At 41.2% G+C, this 15,987-nt stretch overlaps 1 protein-coding gene across 3 annotated transcripts in view; it reads right to left on the minus strand.

Annotated features, from left to right (window-relative positions):
• Positions 1 to 614: 614 nt before the first annotated feature.
• Positions 615 to 15,987, minus strand: part of DCDC1 (doublecortin domain containing 1) — a 262,066-nt gene continuing 246,693 nt past the window's right edge. Inside the window, exons 34-40 of one of the 3 annotated variants that reach the window (XM_053389861.1) lie at positions 15,216 to 15,317; positions 13,544 to 13,680; positions 12,015 to 12,194; positions 11,082 to 11,232; positions 9,594 to 9,703; positions 4,370 to 4,432; positions 615 to 2,788 (exon numbers count right to left, since the gene is read on the minus strand). In XM_053389861.1, coding sequence (XP_053245836.1) covers positions 4,370 to 4,432; positions 9,594 to 9,703; positions 11,082 to 11,232; positions 12,015 to 12,194; positions 13,544 to 13,680; positions 15,216 to 15,317 — 743 coding nt within the window. In that variant the 3' untranslated portion in view covers positions 615 to 2,788. The remainder of the gene's footprint in view (positions 2,789 to 4,369; positions 4,433 to 9,593; positions 9,704 to 11,081; positions 11,233 to 12,014; positions 12,195 to 13,543; positions 13,681 to 15,215; positions 15,318 to 15,987) is intronic. The other 2 variants (XM_053389869.1, XM_053389854.1) reach the window with 2 other exon arrangements.

The raw sequence follows: 15,987 nt of genomic DNA on the forward strand, positions 1-15,987 counted from the left end.
AATGTTCAAAGAAGAAAGGTCAGCGCTCATCAGCAGCAGCCGCGCGGCTTCGCTTCCGCGGAAAGAGCGATGGATTCACAGCACCGCTACCCCCTCCACGTTCCGGAGCCCCTTACGGGGTCCCTTCTGCGTATCCGCGGTCGCTCCTGGTGCCCGCCGAATCCCACGGCCACGGGCTCACTCTACCCGTGGTTTTCCTAAACGGGTCGTCGCTGTGCCGCAGCGCACGACCCTTTTCCGCGGAGCCCCTCTTCAACAACTGAAGAGGACCGCCATTGCTGTTTCGCGCCGCCTCCGGAAGTCCGAACATGGGACCTTCTGTATTCAAAGTATGTGTTCTAACAAACACATATTTTTGTAAGATTGTATTGGGCTGCTTTTTTTCTATTCCAGGAACAGAAATTCAGTTGCACAGCTGCCTAAAATGAATTCCTCCATTTATTTCAAAGGCAGAGCCAAATCCTTTGCTTGCACAGATTGCTGCTGTCTATTGCATTTAATGGGGTCCTTTTTGTTCCCTATAATCATATGGATCATTGAATGCATGTAGTTTCGGTCAAAACTTTTTATTATGAAGGACACTGAATCCAGAGATAGCTCTAAAAATAACTTTAATCTTTTATAGGTTTTTTATGACAAACTGTAATTGGAATATTATAAATTGTTTCAAAAGATTCAGACAGAAATATAGATCTCCAAAATACATAACAATAGTTTGTAATTTAAATGATAACTTATAATTACATAAGTACTTAAGAGGCACTAAAAGTTATTTTAAATAGCCATAACCTTCAAATTGCTGATTTATTTTGAGAGGTGACACTAATACATGTAGCTTGGAAACCACTGAGAACACAACATCAAATTCTGGTGATTTCATGTGGAAAAAGATATACGTCTCCTTTTTGCTCAGCATTTCCAGTACATTCAAAACTGCTGCACATACTAACTGATTTCCCAAAACCAGTATATTGTGCAGAGGTCAGAGGAAAGTCAACTCAATGAAATATTGTCATTGTACATTTTACATAAACCAGTGTGGGCATGTTGTTGAAACGACCACAAAAATCTATTCAACTTATATCTTCGATTAATTAAAATCTGCAGATAAGGTTTCAGTTCTCTGGTAATATTCACCGATAGCCAAAGAATTTCTTCTTTTATGGGAAAAAGGAGAAGGGAAAAAAGGAAATCCGTTAGTTAATTACAGGAGGGGGAAGATAAACACTAATTTGTCAGAACAGGTGCATTAAGTTTGATAATGTTTAAAAAATTTATAGAAGCAGTTTCTTCAAGGTCCTATGTGAGTTATGAAGCCTAATTTTCTTTTTATAGCTCTGTGATAAAATTTTATCCACGTTATAAAAAGGGTCTTTACTAAAAATGACCGGAAATCTGAACTACCTGGCCATGCAATAAAAACACATTCCACTGTTGCAAAGTGTCAGGCAAGCCAGGTTTAGCTGGAAATTGATCGATAAGTCTTCCTTTTACACTTGAGTGCATTCACTTTTTCTTCATTGGATAATAGTTTTTTTAATGGGTTTTCCATTAATATTGGTCTTTACTGTTAGCAAGAAAAGGCAGACATTAAAAAGAGACAGGAACAGCAAAGAAAAAGTTTAGTGATCTTTAATGATTTGGTGCAAAATACCAGGAAGTGTTATGATGTTCCCTTAAAAAAAAACAGGTGTCATGTTAAATGCTGTTGGCTGTTCCAGCAGAGCAAAAGGGATGTAAAACACAGTTGAGATAGACTGCTTGGGAGAGATTCCGCCTTTATTCTGGGAAAATCCATAGATGTAAGAGAGTCTATGGTCAACAACATTAAAAGAAAATATAGCTATTTCTTGTGGGGTTCCTACATCCGTATTTCTCAAAGCAATTTGCTAACCAGCAAAAAGCTTAATTCTGGAACTCACTGTCCACCTTTAATATTTCAGGTTCCTCCTTTTTGACATTGAACATTGTCCGTAGCTACAAGAAATAAAACTTTACAAAAGGATAAAAGTGGATAGCTCTTTTTACACGCAAACTGTAAAATTGGAGCGACACTTAATTGTGGTCAGGTTACGTTCCAAGTATATGGCCTGGAACAGCTTGCAAGCTGAACTTCCCCAACCCACAACTCCCCAGCACACATTCCACTGAATGGTTATATGAGGTGCTTACAGTTCTTTTGAGGCAGTGCTGTAAAAGCAGGAGTGAAGCTAGGACTTTATGGATGAGAATGTTATTGGTTTCACTGCTTAACTAAGGGAGATATTACCAGTTAGCGAAAGCTCAGTGCATTTACAGACGTACGTAAAATTGTGAGTCAGAAATAGGTGGAGATTGTTCAACTACTATGGTATATTTTTTGGACTGGTGGTCAGAGAACTCAGTGCGAATACATAGATTACCACCCACTTTACTACACTCAAGTAGGGTTGGTTGCTGAATTCTTGATAAAAATAGAATGCATGGGCAGAAGATGAGGATAGTGGAGGGAGAAAGTAGTTCTGTGGTGGGTCCATCTGGGTGCAGAACTGAACAGAGGGCACCTGTGTAGGGGGGGCAACCATGCTATCCTGACCAGACTGGGAATGTAGGCTTCTAGTCTCTGGAATTTATCATCATTGGACAGATTCCAGAGTCGACTGTAAAATGTGATCCTGAATAAAGACTAAGAGGAAAGGAGCTATTGTTCATCTACTGCAGCCCCTGGCATTCATTAAACAGAAACATCTGCATAAGCTGTGATCTGCCTGGCATGGAATAGTCTCTGGCTGTCACTCTCCAAAGGTCACTGAGGGGACAGAAAAATACATGATGTATCTGAAACCATTAACATTTGTTAACTAATCTGGATACCAACCTAATACATTTTAGCAACACTAAAATACATTAGCAGCAAAGGCTTGCAGAGCTAAACCAAGGACTCAGCTACGTTAATCAAAAAGCAATGCTTTGAATGCGTTATAAACATGCAACGCCAGATGGCACCAGAGAGCAAACAACTTTTCTATGCGATTTTTATAGGGTTTTTTCCCCTTTTAATTTAATTTCTGAATTATTTATAGCGTCGTCCCCCCATATTTTTTTGCCCATATTTTTTAAAAAATGGTGGTGGGTGGTATTCCTAGTAGCATTGCTGCAATGCAAGTTCCATGCATTCTGTGAAAGATTGAACCCTTGTGTAATAACACACACACACACCACTGGTCACAAACGAGCAGAATTAAGTGCATTATAGACCATGGTTTTAAACATGCTTGACTCTATGCCAGACTGTGCCAAGATATGTTAAATGTTTGTCCCGACCCCACCCCAATGCAGCTCTCCTGGAAAATGTGTGGGGTTAGGAATGGTCACTTCTCTAAAGGAAGATACATTCTTACAGCGGCGTAGCGTGGGTTGTCAGCACCTGGGGCAAGGCAAGTAATTTGCGCCCCCTAACCCGGGGCAAGGCAAGTAATTTGCGCCCCCTAACCCGTGGATTTGCGCCCCCTAACCCTACAAATCTATGCCTATGAATGATGGTCCCTCTCTCTCTCTCATATTCCATTTGATTCCCATTTCCGCCGATCGATCCCCGAAGCTCTCACCCAGCGAAATTCGTGCGTAATTACGCTTCGCCATCCCTAATCCTGCCGCTTCCACCAGGAAATCATGACGGTGCGTTTCTCCTCTCCAAACTTTCCCCGGCCCTTTGCTGGCCGGCGCAGCCCTTTTGGCTACGAGCTCCCCTCCTTCTCTGCCCGCTTCCGACCCCACCTCCCCGTCCAGCCTCCCTACCTCCTGAAAAAAGGTGCCGGCGCCGAGCAGGACACCCCCGCGGCCATCGGAGAGAGGCGGGGCCGAGGGAGGCGAGCCAATGGGCGAGGCGGGGGTAGGTGGCCACGGGGGCGGGCGCTGCCGCAGTCCTCGGTGGGGCAAGGTAGGAGCAGGCGGAGGCTGGCCGGCCGCTCTGACAATAGGGGCGGGCCGAGGGCACGACGCGGCTGGGCCCTCTGGACTCGCGCCCCCCCCAGATGTTGCGCCCGGTGCGGCCGGCACCCCTGGCACCCCCCACGCTACGCCACTGCATTCTTAACTGGGGAGCAGCAACATCACTTCCTACCAATGCAATTCAAACTGGCTGCATTGGAAGTGACTACAGAAATGGCAAAATAAGGAATGATTTTAAAACTGGTGCTGTTTAGGAAATACAGAGGTCCAAACCTATAGGATAATACAAGTAATATCAATTGAATAGCAAGTTAAAACATTCTAAGAACATTTACTTGTGATTTAGCGACATTTATTGAAAGGGATGGAATGCCTCATGAGTCTGAGTTGGCACTGGCTAAAATAACTAGATTTTTTTTTAACGTCAGTGACTACTTACCTAGTCGCTGGAATGCTGATCAGTTCTGCATGTAAGAGCCAGAAGACTGCCATTTGCGTTGACCTGTATATATTTTTAAAAGTCACTATTAATATTGCTGCAGTTTTTTTTAAAAAAGAAATTCACAGGAATCATGATGTTGCCAAGACTTCAGTCATACTGTCTAAAACTATTCTGCTACATATTCTGCAGTAATTTTTTATTTAAAATATTTCCTCCCAGGGTCATTTTTGCACACTGAGCTTTTTCAAGGGAACATAAGACATTAAATTCTCCAGTGTGCTTAGCCTTACTTGCACTTCTTCTGCCCTGCATGTTTTGAATGCTTGAATGCATTCACAGCATGACTTAATACAGCGCTTCCACATACAGAGAGACAAAGTACAGCAGCTTCTGATCCACCAAGCTAACCAGCTTCATATGACGGATCTCCAGTAACTCAAGGGACAGGGGCAACCTTTTTAAAGTTGAGGCTTTTTTTAAAATTGAGAGCCATGTTCCATTGAGGAAAAGTAGTTTGGGACACATACTACCAGTGCTTGAAGCCAAAATCAAAAGTGGACAATCCCAGAGCTAACCCCAAGCCACCTTCCTATTTTTTTTCATTTTGTCTTTGATTCTCTCTCACTCTCACACATATCCATTTATTCCCCCAGAATAAACCCAGCCAGATGGGCAGGGTATTAATATATTATTATTATTATTATTATTATTATTATTATTATTATTATTATTATTATTCCCCCATCAACAGCCTATCCAGAGATTACCCAAAATAAATAGCCTCCTCTTCAGTGCAGCTACAGGGCCTGCAATCACCCTCCCTCTGCCATTAAAATAATCAAGAACATTTCTTGATTCCGCTTGCTGATGCTCTTCATTAATCTCTTACTGTCTGCAGCTTGCTGTACCTTGTAATATAGACTCAGAGACGTGAAAAAGGGAGGAGTGGCATAGTCTCTGGGGTTGCAGAGAATGGAAAGAAAGAAGCAGCAGGAGGAGAGAGGGTGTTGGGTCCCCTCTCACATTCTTACATGCTCCAGCACGCTGAATGCAATGGAAGTGGCAATGGATGAGGCCTACTTTCTACCATGCAGGGGTGTAGGGACTAGTACAGAGACACAGGAATGTGAAGGAGGCCAGCAGATCTGATACCAACTTGGTACATGTGACCTCAGCATGGTGAAGGTGATGGAAGAACAAGGCTCTCCAGACCAGGAATATGGGGCTCAATTGGCTATAGTTGCATGCACCTGTTTCCTTTTTGTCTGTTTAATCAGTAAATGTGTATATACCTTTTACACATGATGTAAATAATGTGATTACCCCTTGAGAACAGCATTTTTCTTTCATAAATAGCCAGTGTGTGATGTGAATGCTTGGAGAGCTTTAACCTTTTGCCTTCCAGTCCCAATCAAGATTGGGTTCTCCACAACAGCTATTTGCATGGGGTGGGGAACTCTCATGCAAATAGCAGCCACGGGACCCCTGATTGTGATTGAGACCACATGAGGAACCCAGGGTTGCAGTCTCCCTAACTCCATGCCACGGTTCCATTTTGTATAGGGCCCCTGCATTGCACTCAGAGGCCAACCATGTTATTAACGTCATCAGTTGTTTGGCCCACAATTGACAAAGTTGTTAACCAAGGCAAAGTTATTTTTCAATGATGCTGAAGGAACAAAATAGATCCACAATTTTTAGTTGGAATTTTAAAACCAGAAGTGAGGTGAGACTCTACTACTTCAACACAATCAATTTCTAACAAGACAATGATAGCAGTGATGTAGACAAAGGAGAAGAAAGGAAGGAAAGAAGGAAAACAGTCAGAGTCAATTGTTTTTGTTTTGTTTTTAAAACAACGTGCAAGAAAACTCTCTATTAAGTCAACATTTTAATTACGGATTTTAAAAAACTGTTTAAGGAAAAACCTTCCTATGAGATGTGCAGACTGGCAAATTCTCCAGAGGACACTCTGTACATAGTATGGTCATTGGTCTGTCACTCCTGATTTTCATTTGCATCACCTTAATGTTTCCATAGCAGCAGAAATTACATTTCTCAGAGAAAGCTGCCAGGATCAGAGATGTTTGGTGGCACTTCAGCTTAATAGTAAAAAGGAGTCCTGCTGATATTAAAGGGGTGTGTGGAATGAAATAATTGATTCAAATCAATAAGGTACAATGACCGGAAATTACTAACTTTATTAAAAATTGGGGAGGCTAGAAGACATTTGACATAATCAGGTATTTAGATAACTGAGTGGTATTCAATTCTTATCAAGCAGCCCTATGATCCATAGAATCTATTTTAGATAATATTTTTAAAAGATGCATTGGTAAGAGCAAGTACTAAATTTACTTGACAGGACTGACCTATTTAGTGACTAGGTTACATTTCAAGACGCAGGAGTGATTTTAGTCCCTGTGTGAATGGGAAAATACACTGTGTGAATAATTTAATTTAGGGGATCAACACAACAACAGAGCCATGAAAATGTTTTGAACTCCAAAATACTCTCTGAATTGGACAGATCTGTTAGGGATGGGTGATGGCACAAATCTGATACAGTGGTGCCTCGCAAGACGAAATTAATTCGTTCCGCAAGTTTTTTCTTCTTGCGAGTTTTTCGTCTTGCAAAGCACGGTTTCCCATAGGAATGCATTGAAAATCAATCAATGCGTTCCTATGGAAACCGCCTTCAGACCAGGTCCGGGGACAGTCTGTCCCCCGACCTCTTCTGAAGGCTGGGGGGGGGGGACAAGGGCTTTTCTTCCCACCGCCAGCCTTCAGAAGGCTGTTCTGAAGGCTGGCGGTGGGAAGAAAAGCCCTTCTCCCCACCTCCCACCCCGCAAGCTCCGGGGACAGGAGGGCTTTCCTCCCGACTGCCAGCATTTTAAAAGCCCCCAGGACAGCGGAGACTTCTCCGCTGTCCCGGGGGCTTTTAAAATGCTGGCGGGCGGCAGCGAAGCTTTTGCTGCCGCCCGCCAGCAGTTTCAGATCGCCCCAGGGCAGCGGAGAAGTCTCCGCTGTCCGGGGGCTTTTAAAATGCTGGCGGGCGGCAGCGCAGCGTTCGCTGCCGCCCGCCAGCATTTTCAGATGGCCCCGGGACAGCGGAGAAGTCTCCGCTGTCCTGGGGGCTTTTAAAATGCTGGCGGGCGGCAGCGCAGCGTTCGCTGCCGCCCCCCAGCATTTTCAGATGGCCCCGGGACAGCGGAGAAGTCTCCGCTGTCCGGGGGCTTTTAAAATGCTGGCGGGCGGCAGCACAGCATTTGCTGCCGCCCCCCAGCATTTTCAGATGGCCCCGGGACAGCGGAGAAGTCTCCGCTGTCCCGGGAAGGCAGGCGGGGGGAGCAAAGACTTTTGCACCCCGCCGGCCTTCAGAAGACATCCAGGACCTCTTCTGAAGGCCGGCGGTGGGCCAAAGTCTTTGCTCCCCCCCGCCTGCCTTCAAAAGCCGTCGGGATAGCGGAGAAACGCGCTGCGCTTCTCCGCTATCCCGGGAAGGCAGGCGGGGGGGGAGCAAAGACTTTTGCCCCCCGCCGGCCTTCAGAAGAGGTCCAGGACCTCTTCTGAAGGCCGGCGGAGATTTCCCTATGGGCTTTCTTCTTGCGAAGCAAGCCCATAGGGAAATTCGTTTTGCGAAGCACCTCCAAAACGGAAAACTCTTTCGTCTTGCGAGTTTTTCGTTTTGCGAGGCGTTCGTCTTGCGAGGCACCACTGTATAGTGGTGATATAAATACCTCAATAGACATCTCACATGTGTTAAGACCATGTTTCACCTGAAAGTTTCCAAGGTTAGCAAGCTGTAGATATCAACACATATCAGAGCAGTCAAAAGATTGGCCCCATGTATGGTTTCACCAACTCACCACTTTTTAAAAAAGAAATATGGCTGTGTGAATCAGTCATCTTTCTTGTGTGTTACCATAGCACACATTTTTCCATGAACAGGATATTGCAAATAATCCATGCAAAATTCTAATAGCTGAATTGTCCCTTAGTCCCATATTTAATTTATGAAAATAATATATTATTCAGCTTATAGAAAAATAAAGTTAGACATATTTTCCAATGAAGAGGGACTGGCTTGCTCAAGTTATTTTGCAGCTAGTCATCATTTTTATTTATTATTTTATTTAGTCAGTTTATATATGGCTTACTATACGTAAAGTATCCTAGTTTACAGGATGAAGTTTCTGCACAATGAACACAGTTATGAGAGTAGATTGTAGACCTTTTCGGTAAGTGCTGTTTGTGAGGAATGATGTAAAGAAAGCTTCCCCCCCCCTTCCAATTATCCACATGGAACTAACTGTGAACTTCTTATGGGTAAAATTCTTTTTGCTAAAGGCAACAAATATTAACCAACAATGTCAGGGACAAAGAATTTTGTTCAAAGATTCTCTATTTGTATAATCACTTGTCTTTAAAAATTTACCTAGTAAGTCAGTGAAATAAACTCCCCCTCTAGTGGCTTTGACAGTCCTGCAACAATTAACTTCAGACATTTGTTCTCCCTTGATTCTTTTTCTTTGAGTGAAGATACAGTTTCTGTCCAATTATTTTAAAATATTTAAAACTGCTCCAGAAATGGAGTTCCTAGCTATGATTTACTCCCAATGAGATCTCCTTCGCAACAGAAGTGACATAAGGGAAATCCTTAATCAGTTTCAGCAAAAAAGCCTTCTGTGCCATCTGTTAATAACTGTGTTGCATTTATGGCTGTGGCGAGACCACACTTGGAAGACCGCATAGAATTCTGGTTTCCTCCGCCTCAAAAAGGGGACTGTGGAGCTGGAAAAGTTAGGGGAAAAGGGCAAGCAAAATGATCAAGCAACTCCCCTATGTGTGAAAATCAAAACATTAGGAGCTCTTTTGTTTAGAGAAAAGACGAGTGAGGCATGACATGATAGAGGTGTGGAGAAAGTGGACAGAGAGATTTTTTTCCATTTCTGGTGAAACTAGAACAAAGAGAAATCCAATTAAGCTGAAAGTGGGAAGATTCAGGACAGACTGAAGGAATGACTTTTTCAAACAGCGCATACTTAACCATGGAATTCACTCTAACAGGAGGCAATCATGGCCACTGACTCAGTTGGCTTTAAAAAGGAATAAAATAAATTCATGGAGGATAAGGCTATCAATGACTACTAGTAATACAACATAATTTACAGTCAATTATATAGTATGCAGTACTATTATTTAAATTTTATGATACAACCTTCCCGGTAACTTTTTCTGATGGTAAGACAATAATGTTGGTAGATTCTGGACCGTGCTGTTTCCGAATTCTGGCATAAAGAGCTCTAACTTCCAATTCATGTTTCATGGCTGAAACAACAGTTTTAAAATTCAGTTTTGAAAATTATTTGTCTACCAATCTCTTACAACATGCAAATGTATAATTTAAGTTGTTACTGTCATACGTTTCAAGTCTTATATTCGTTCATGGACAAGTTATAAGAATAGTTGGATATGGAAATAGGGTTGGGTGATTCTAGTTTGGAATTAATCAATGGATGTAGATTATTTCTGGACTGGGACTGTTAGGAATGACATGAAGTCTAGGACGTCGATGTAGATACAAATGGAATCTCCTGGAAATGTCAATGTTCACCTTATCTGCATGGATTCCCCCCTCCCCTAATTTTGCCAGTTAGCCACTGAGCTACATTTGATATGTGCTAGTGATATACAAAGCCCTACAAAGCTTGGGATCAGGATACTAAAAAAGTCTTTCCCCTCATATACCCAACTGATCAGTGCACTCTTTGAAAGGGGGCGTCCTGCAGATGCCATCTTCCACATGATGTTGGAATCAGATCTTTACTGTGTAGTGGCACCTATACTTCACTACATATCAGTAAGGCACCTATTATCTTTTCAGTGCCTCTTGAAGACTTTCCTCTTCCAGCAAGTTTTCTAAATGGAGGTTTTAATCCTGGACATATCTGTATTGGATTGAAATTATTTTCACATATGTAATCATTTTAACTGTTTTAACTATGTTTATATATGTAACATATATATATATATATATATATATATATATATATATATATATACACATACACACACTTTTACTGTTTTGTGAAATAACTTTTAGATGCTTCATAGGAAGCGATTCATAAATGAAATAATTATGTGCATGACTGCATAAAAATATTGTGTATTAAAATTATGCTGCAGATATATCACATGGGGCTTTACTCTTTTATGACCAATCCTCTCTGCCACTGCTTTTTGCTATGGTGAGGACTTGTGGTGGGGCACCAAAATTATCTGATGTTGTGCTGAGTATATATAGGGGTGGCATGGGATTAGGATTTCCCCTTTTCCCCAAGACCCACATACCCCATCACTAAAAAAAATAATAGTGACTGTTATCAGACCTGAATCATTGGTCGTGTCTCTTCTGTGTTAAGTGAAGGGGAAATGGACAGTGGCAAGTGTTCTAGAGTCATCAGTGGAGTACAAAAGGGCTTCAACTCAAAATAACCCCCAAGTTAAACGGATTCATTATATATAAGTATATCTATATCTATATCTATCTGATCAGGTGCATATCAAACATGGCCAGGAAGAGTTTTGCTAATCACATCTGGCCATGGCTTCCATCCAGACTTCCAGACTTCTTGATCAGCCCACCCACCTCTTAGAAACATAAGACATATCTCTTATCTACAAAAATATGCTTCGGAAAATGTACCTTTTCTGCTCATAAAGGGATGGCCTGTGCAAACACAAACAATCATGTCTCTTTCTATTTCATCCCATGCCCGCAGCTGCTCACCATCAGGTGTGTATAATGTCTTTGCAGGTTGTGGCATTTTTAGCTGAGTTGTACAACTGTCAAGTAGCTGAAACATAAAAACTGCATTAGTATTCAATGGTCCATGTTGCTTTGCAAGTTCAGCTTGCAGGTTAGAAAATACTGGCTTCCAATTCATTAGTGAGAACAGAGGTGCATACCAAGTAAGTCTAATTTCAAGGCAAGTGTTATGCATATACAATGTGTTGGACATGGTCTTGAATTCCTATTATTATTCCTAATATTATTTTTATTATTGTTGTTACTATTGACAAAGCGCGAAATTCAACGCCATGCTAAGATGATCATTCCATCACCACAAAGGTTTATGCTTGCCAGGAAAATCTCCCCTCTCTTCCCTTTGTCTCTGTTCTGGGGATACTCCCAACCCTCCTGAGAAGATTTGGGGAGGGCATGGGGGCTGGCATGGGAAGGAGAGCAGGAGGTCCTGTTGTTCTAGCTGGAATTGTTGCAATGCCTTCCACTAGCACAACAACTTAATAGAATAGGACCCAAGCATTCTTTTGTCTGAGAGTCAAAAACTGGATTGAGACCTCACAATTTGCATGGGGTGGAATAAAACAAAATGGGAGATGTATTAGAAAGTACTGAATATGTCCAAGCTGCTGCGTATTTTGGGGGGAAATAGCCAATGTGCAGATTTCATGGCTCAACATATTTGTATCTTATTTGGTTGAAGATTTTTGGCTCTAATAAATTCGTGACCTTAAACTCCATCCACGTCTCACATTTTCATTCCTGGGTTTGTGGGCACTAAATACAATGGTCTTTAGAAGCACTATTTTGAATGAGAGATTTCTTCTGCTTTACCTCTGCAATTGTTTGCCCCCAGGCATAAGCTCCTTGCTCAGGTGTAAATCCATTCACATAAGCCCACACTCTTTTAGTTGCTGGCTGCTTGTAGAGCTCTCTGTGACTTTTCACCAGTAGTTTAGGAGAAAATGAAGAAGTTCTTTTGAACTGTAATGCTTGAAGCTCTGAAAGGTACATCTAATAGGAAACACAAGTCATGAAGTCATGAAGTTCATGTGTGATAATATCTTTAAAATAGCACTATTACTGAAGATTTTGCTGACTACTGATGCCAATCATTTGTTGTAACATTTGCACTGGCTGTTAATACTGCTGTTTTCATATATTCATTCACCATATTAAACCATAGTTATTAACTATGATTTAACACAAAACATAGTTTGTGTTCTTTCTGCTGGATGTGCTCTGGATGTGCTCTGCTGGAGCAACAACCAATAAGCCTTGGCTTGTCATATCATCCAAGACTGGCCTTGTGGTTTGTTTCTCCCAAACAGTGAGTGGTAAGGCAAGAAGAAGCCTTGGCTACTGCTTGTGATTTGCTTGGTGAGAATCAAATCACATGCCTAGGTTTGGATGACACAATAAGGCAAAGCTTGTGGTCCACTGCTGTTGATATGGTGCAACTAGGAGTGAAAGGAGTGAAGTGCGGGCTTTTGACTGGGGACTCATTAATGTTAAACCGAGTAAACCATTAACTATGGTTTAGCATGATATGTGAACCAGGCCTTGTTGTTATTGTATTTCAATGGCTTTTATTAGGTACTGCTCCAGTAGGAAGGTCAACGGAGTTTCCGTGCGCTGCTCTGGTTCGCCAGAAGCGGCTTAGTCATGCTGGCCACATGACCCGGAAGCTGTCTGTGGACAAACGGCGGCTCCCTCGGCTAGTAAAACAGATGAGCACCACAACCAGAGTTGTCTGCAACTGGACCTTAAGATGTTTTCATAGAAGCTGGTATTTAAATATTTTAATAAATTAATAATGATTAAATAAGCTATTCCTTATATGTTTTAAGTACATACTATGCCTTATTAAGTACATTCAACTTACATTTATAGTTTTGTACTTTAGAATACTTCAAAGAAATGTTTTACATTGCTCTGTTCAACATAGTGATTATGTGTTGAAGTCAGAAGCCACTCTACTGTCTGAAGAACAGCATATCCCTTTGGGAATGAATGTTGAACTCGCTCAAGTAACTTGCTGGTAAAACTGCAGTCTCATAGCAGTGGCAGGTAAATTTCACTCCTCTCAGGAATCATTTGGATATTTGTGGGAAGTTAAAAATGGTAGCCAAAATATTTGGCAAAGAAGCCAATTTCTCTGCCTAGAGCAATTCTGCTCTTATTTCTTCATTTCTTTCCATGTAAAAGTATGAACATTTCCACTCTCACATTGCTCCTAAACACAGGAGCTGTAGTTTGAATGAATAGTTGGTTCAAATAGTCACTACATAATTTTTATGTTGATAGAATGTGACAGCCATAGTAGTCAGTCAAACTACCCAGCAGAAAGTGCATTTCCATACCTCTGTATGCTGTATGGTTTCCATGAGCCTCATCTCTTCTTGAGTTTCCTCAGTCCAGCCTCCTTCTACAACCACAGGCTGGAGGGGGCTCTTAGTGGGCACCAAACTGGCTGCTTTAGATTTTGCTATGCGTCGTCCTAAAACAAGGATGGCCCAAAGAGTTATTTTTTAAATAAATAAATCAGAGTGTTTTATTTGAATGGCTCTAAGTCTTCTGGTGACTATTTGGTGCTCCAGCAAGTTTTTTCTGACAGTGATGAGATGCAGCAGGGAAGGGGGGTGACAGAAAAGCTCTAGAGGAAATAATCCTTGGTGTACATAGAGTATCTTCATAATCTATTGTTATATATCTCACCGACCCACACACTTTCATGCTAAATTGCCATTTAAGATCTATGGATTACAGGTTTTCTAACCAGATTCTAGGGTAGAGAACTACAGTTACTGAGTGAAGCTTAATTAAACCCAATGATATAATTATCACATAGTGATAACTACATATATTTTAGCTTCCCTCTAAAAACAGATTGGAGGGGGGGTCAAAGCAACAACATCAGATGATCATTCAGGCCTTAAATTATTGTCCTCATAAATAAGTGCACAGGGGGGCTAAGATTAGCTAGAGCAAATTGTAGAGGCATAATGTAAAATATGATGTTCCATGTCAACAATATGGAGAAGACTATGTATTTGAGATAACATTTGTTGGGTTGAAATAAACGACAGACGAATGACGAGTGTCATATGGGAGGCATCTACCAAGCATGTCTCGGGGAGTCCCTTTTATTGAATATTACAGCATTGCCACATATGTGCTTGTTGCTGATTGGTTAACACAAATACAATACAAGGGTTGCATATAGGCATCAATCATCAATAGATTAAAGGCTGGGAAAGGGAAAACAGAACTGGACAGGCATGAAAACCTCCTTGTTAAACTATTACTAGTGATTAATAACCTCCTTATTAACATAACTATTACATTCCATAAATGTGTTTAACCAGGCATTAAGAACAGGTCAGGGTACGATGTTTTCATGAACTCAATGTGAACTCAATGTGAACTGAACATTCTAGTCATGTGCAGAAGCAAAACTTCCCATCAAACATTTCCTCCCAACTCAATGTATTCTTCAGCAGAGATGAGGCAGAAGCATTGCATCCATATGTTCAGAAACAGTTTATAAAGTAACAAGATTTATCAAGTGAAAATCCGAATGAAATATGTATGGATGATCCCTTCTAAAAACTCCACTTCAAATGTGCTCACAAACGTGTGATTTTAGTCATGGTGTAGGTACCTGATTTTACTTCTTGCAAATCATACTATACTGTGTCTGTGTTAATTCCATGACCACCAAAAGCCTTGATTTGGGACCTGCAGGCCATGCCCAGACAGCACAGTACCCATGATGGAAAGACTAGTGTGGGCATAGGAAATCCTACACTATGTTATCCTTTCAGGGAATGTTAGTTTAATCTTCAAACTGAAAAGAACAATAATACATACTGTGCATATATAGCCCAGAGTGAACCACCTGAGAAAGAAGCGCTTTGTGGATGAACCCCATGTGGGATAATATAAAGCTAAACGTGCTTATTTGTTATGTTGTGGGAAGAGAACATGATAACAGTGAATTCTGCCATTGACCCTGAATTCTGAGATACTGACCTTGTAGTTGTCTCATTTTGTGCTTCATTGCATCTAGGTCTGCCAGAATTTTATCTTTCTCTGACCATTTTTGTCGTCCTTCCCTCTCTGCATTTTGCAAAGCTGTAATAAAGCAAGATACACATTATTTTGACTACAGTTTGTTTCATAGTGATTTTGTACCTGCAGGTCTGTAAAGATTAACAGTTAGCATAATTGGATCTGTTTCAGCAAATAGTTTTTTTAAAGAACCAGATACTGTTAGTAAGTTAAATAGATCCAATTATAAACATGTAATTAAAATGTAAGCTTCTTCATAAGGAACTCTCTCTGAAAATACTGTAAAGCTTAAGAAAGTCTCTGTAGAAAATGATTTGCAACAGTAGTATTTTTGTCCATGATAATAGCCTGTTTATTATACGATATACAATATCTTTATTGTCATTGTCCCATGCGGAACAATGAAATTGAAAAACTACATAAAACTACATAAAAACTACATAAAACATTCAAAACCCCCTAAAAACTCTGAACCCCATTTTAAAATACACTATACTATAAAGACCCCTTATGCTGCGTTTAGAACCAGAATTGCATTTGCGTAGAAACTGTTTCTCAGGCGGCTAGTCCTGGCCTTTATAACCCTATACCTTCTTCCAGAAGGCAGAAGCTGAAAGAGATCATTTCCGGGGTGCGTACTATCCTGTGCTATCTCTGCCGCTTTCTTATGGCACCTGGCAGCATATTATTTCTCATTTTACAGTTATGATTTTTTGGATCCCAACTGTGAAAC

Source organism: Podarcis raffonei, chromosome 1 (genome assembly GCF_027172205.1).
Source record: "Podarcis raffonei isolate rPodRaf1 chromosome 1, rPodRaf1.pri, whole genome shotgun sequence".
NCBI classification, from domain to species: domain Eukaryota; kingdom Metazoa; phylum Chordata; class Lepidosauria; order Squamata; family Lacertidae; genus Podarcis; species Podarcis raffonei.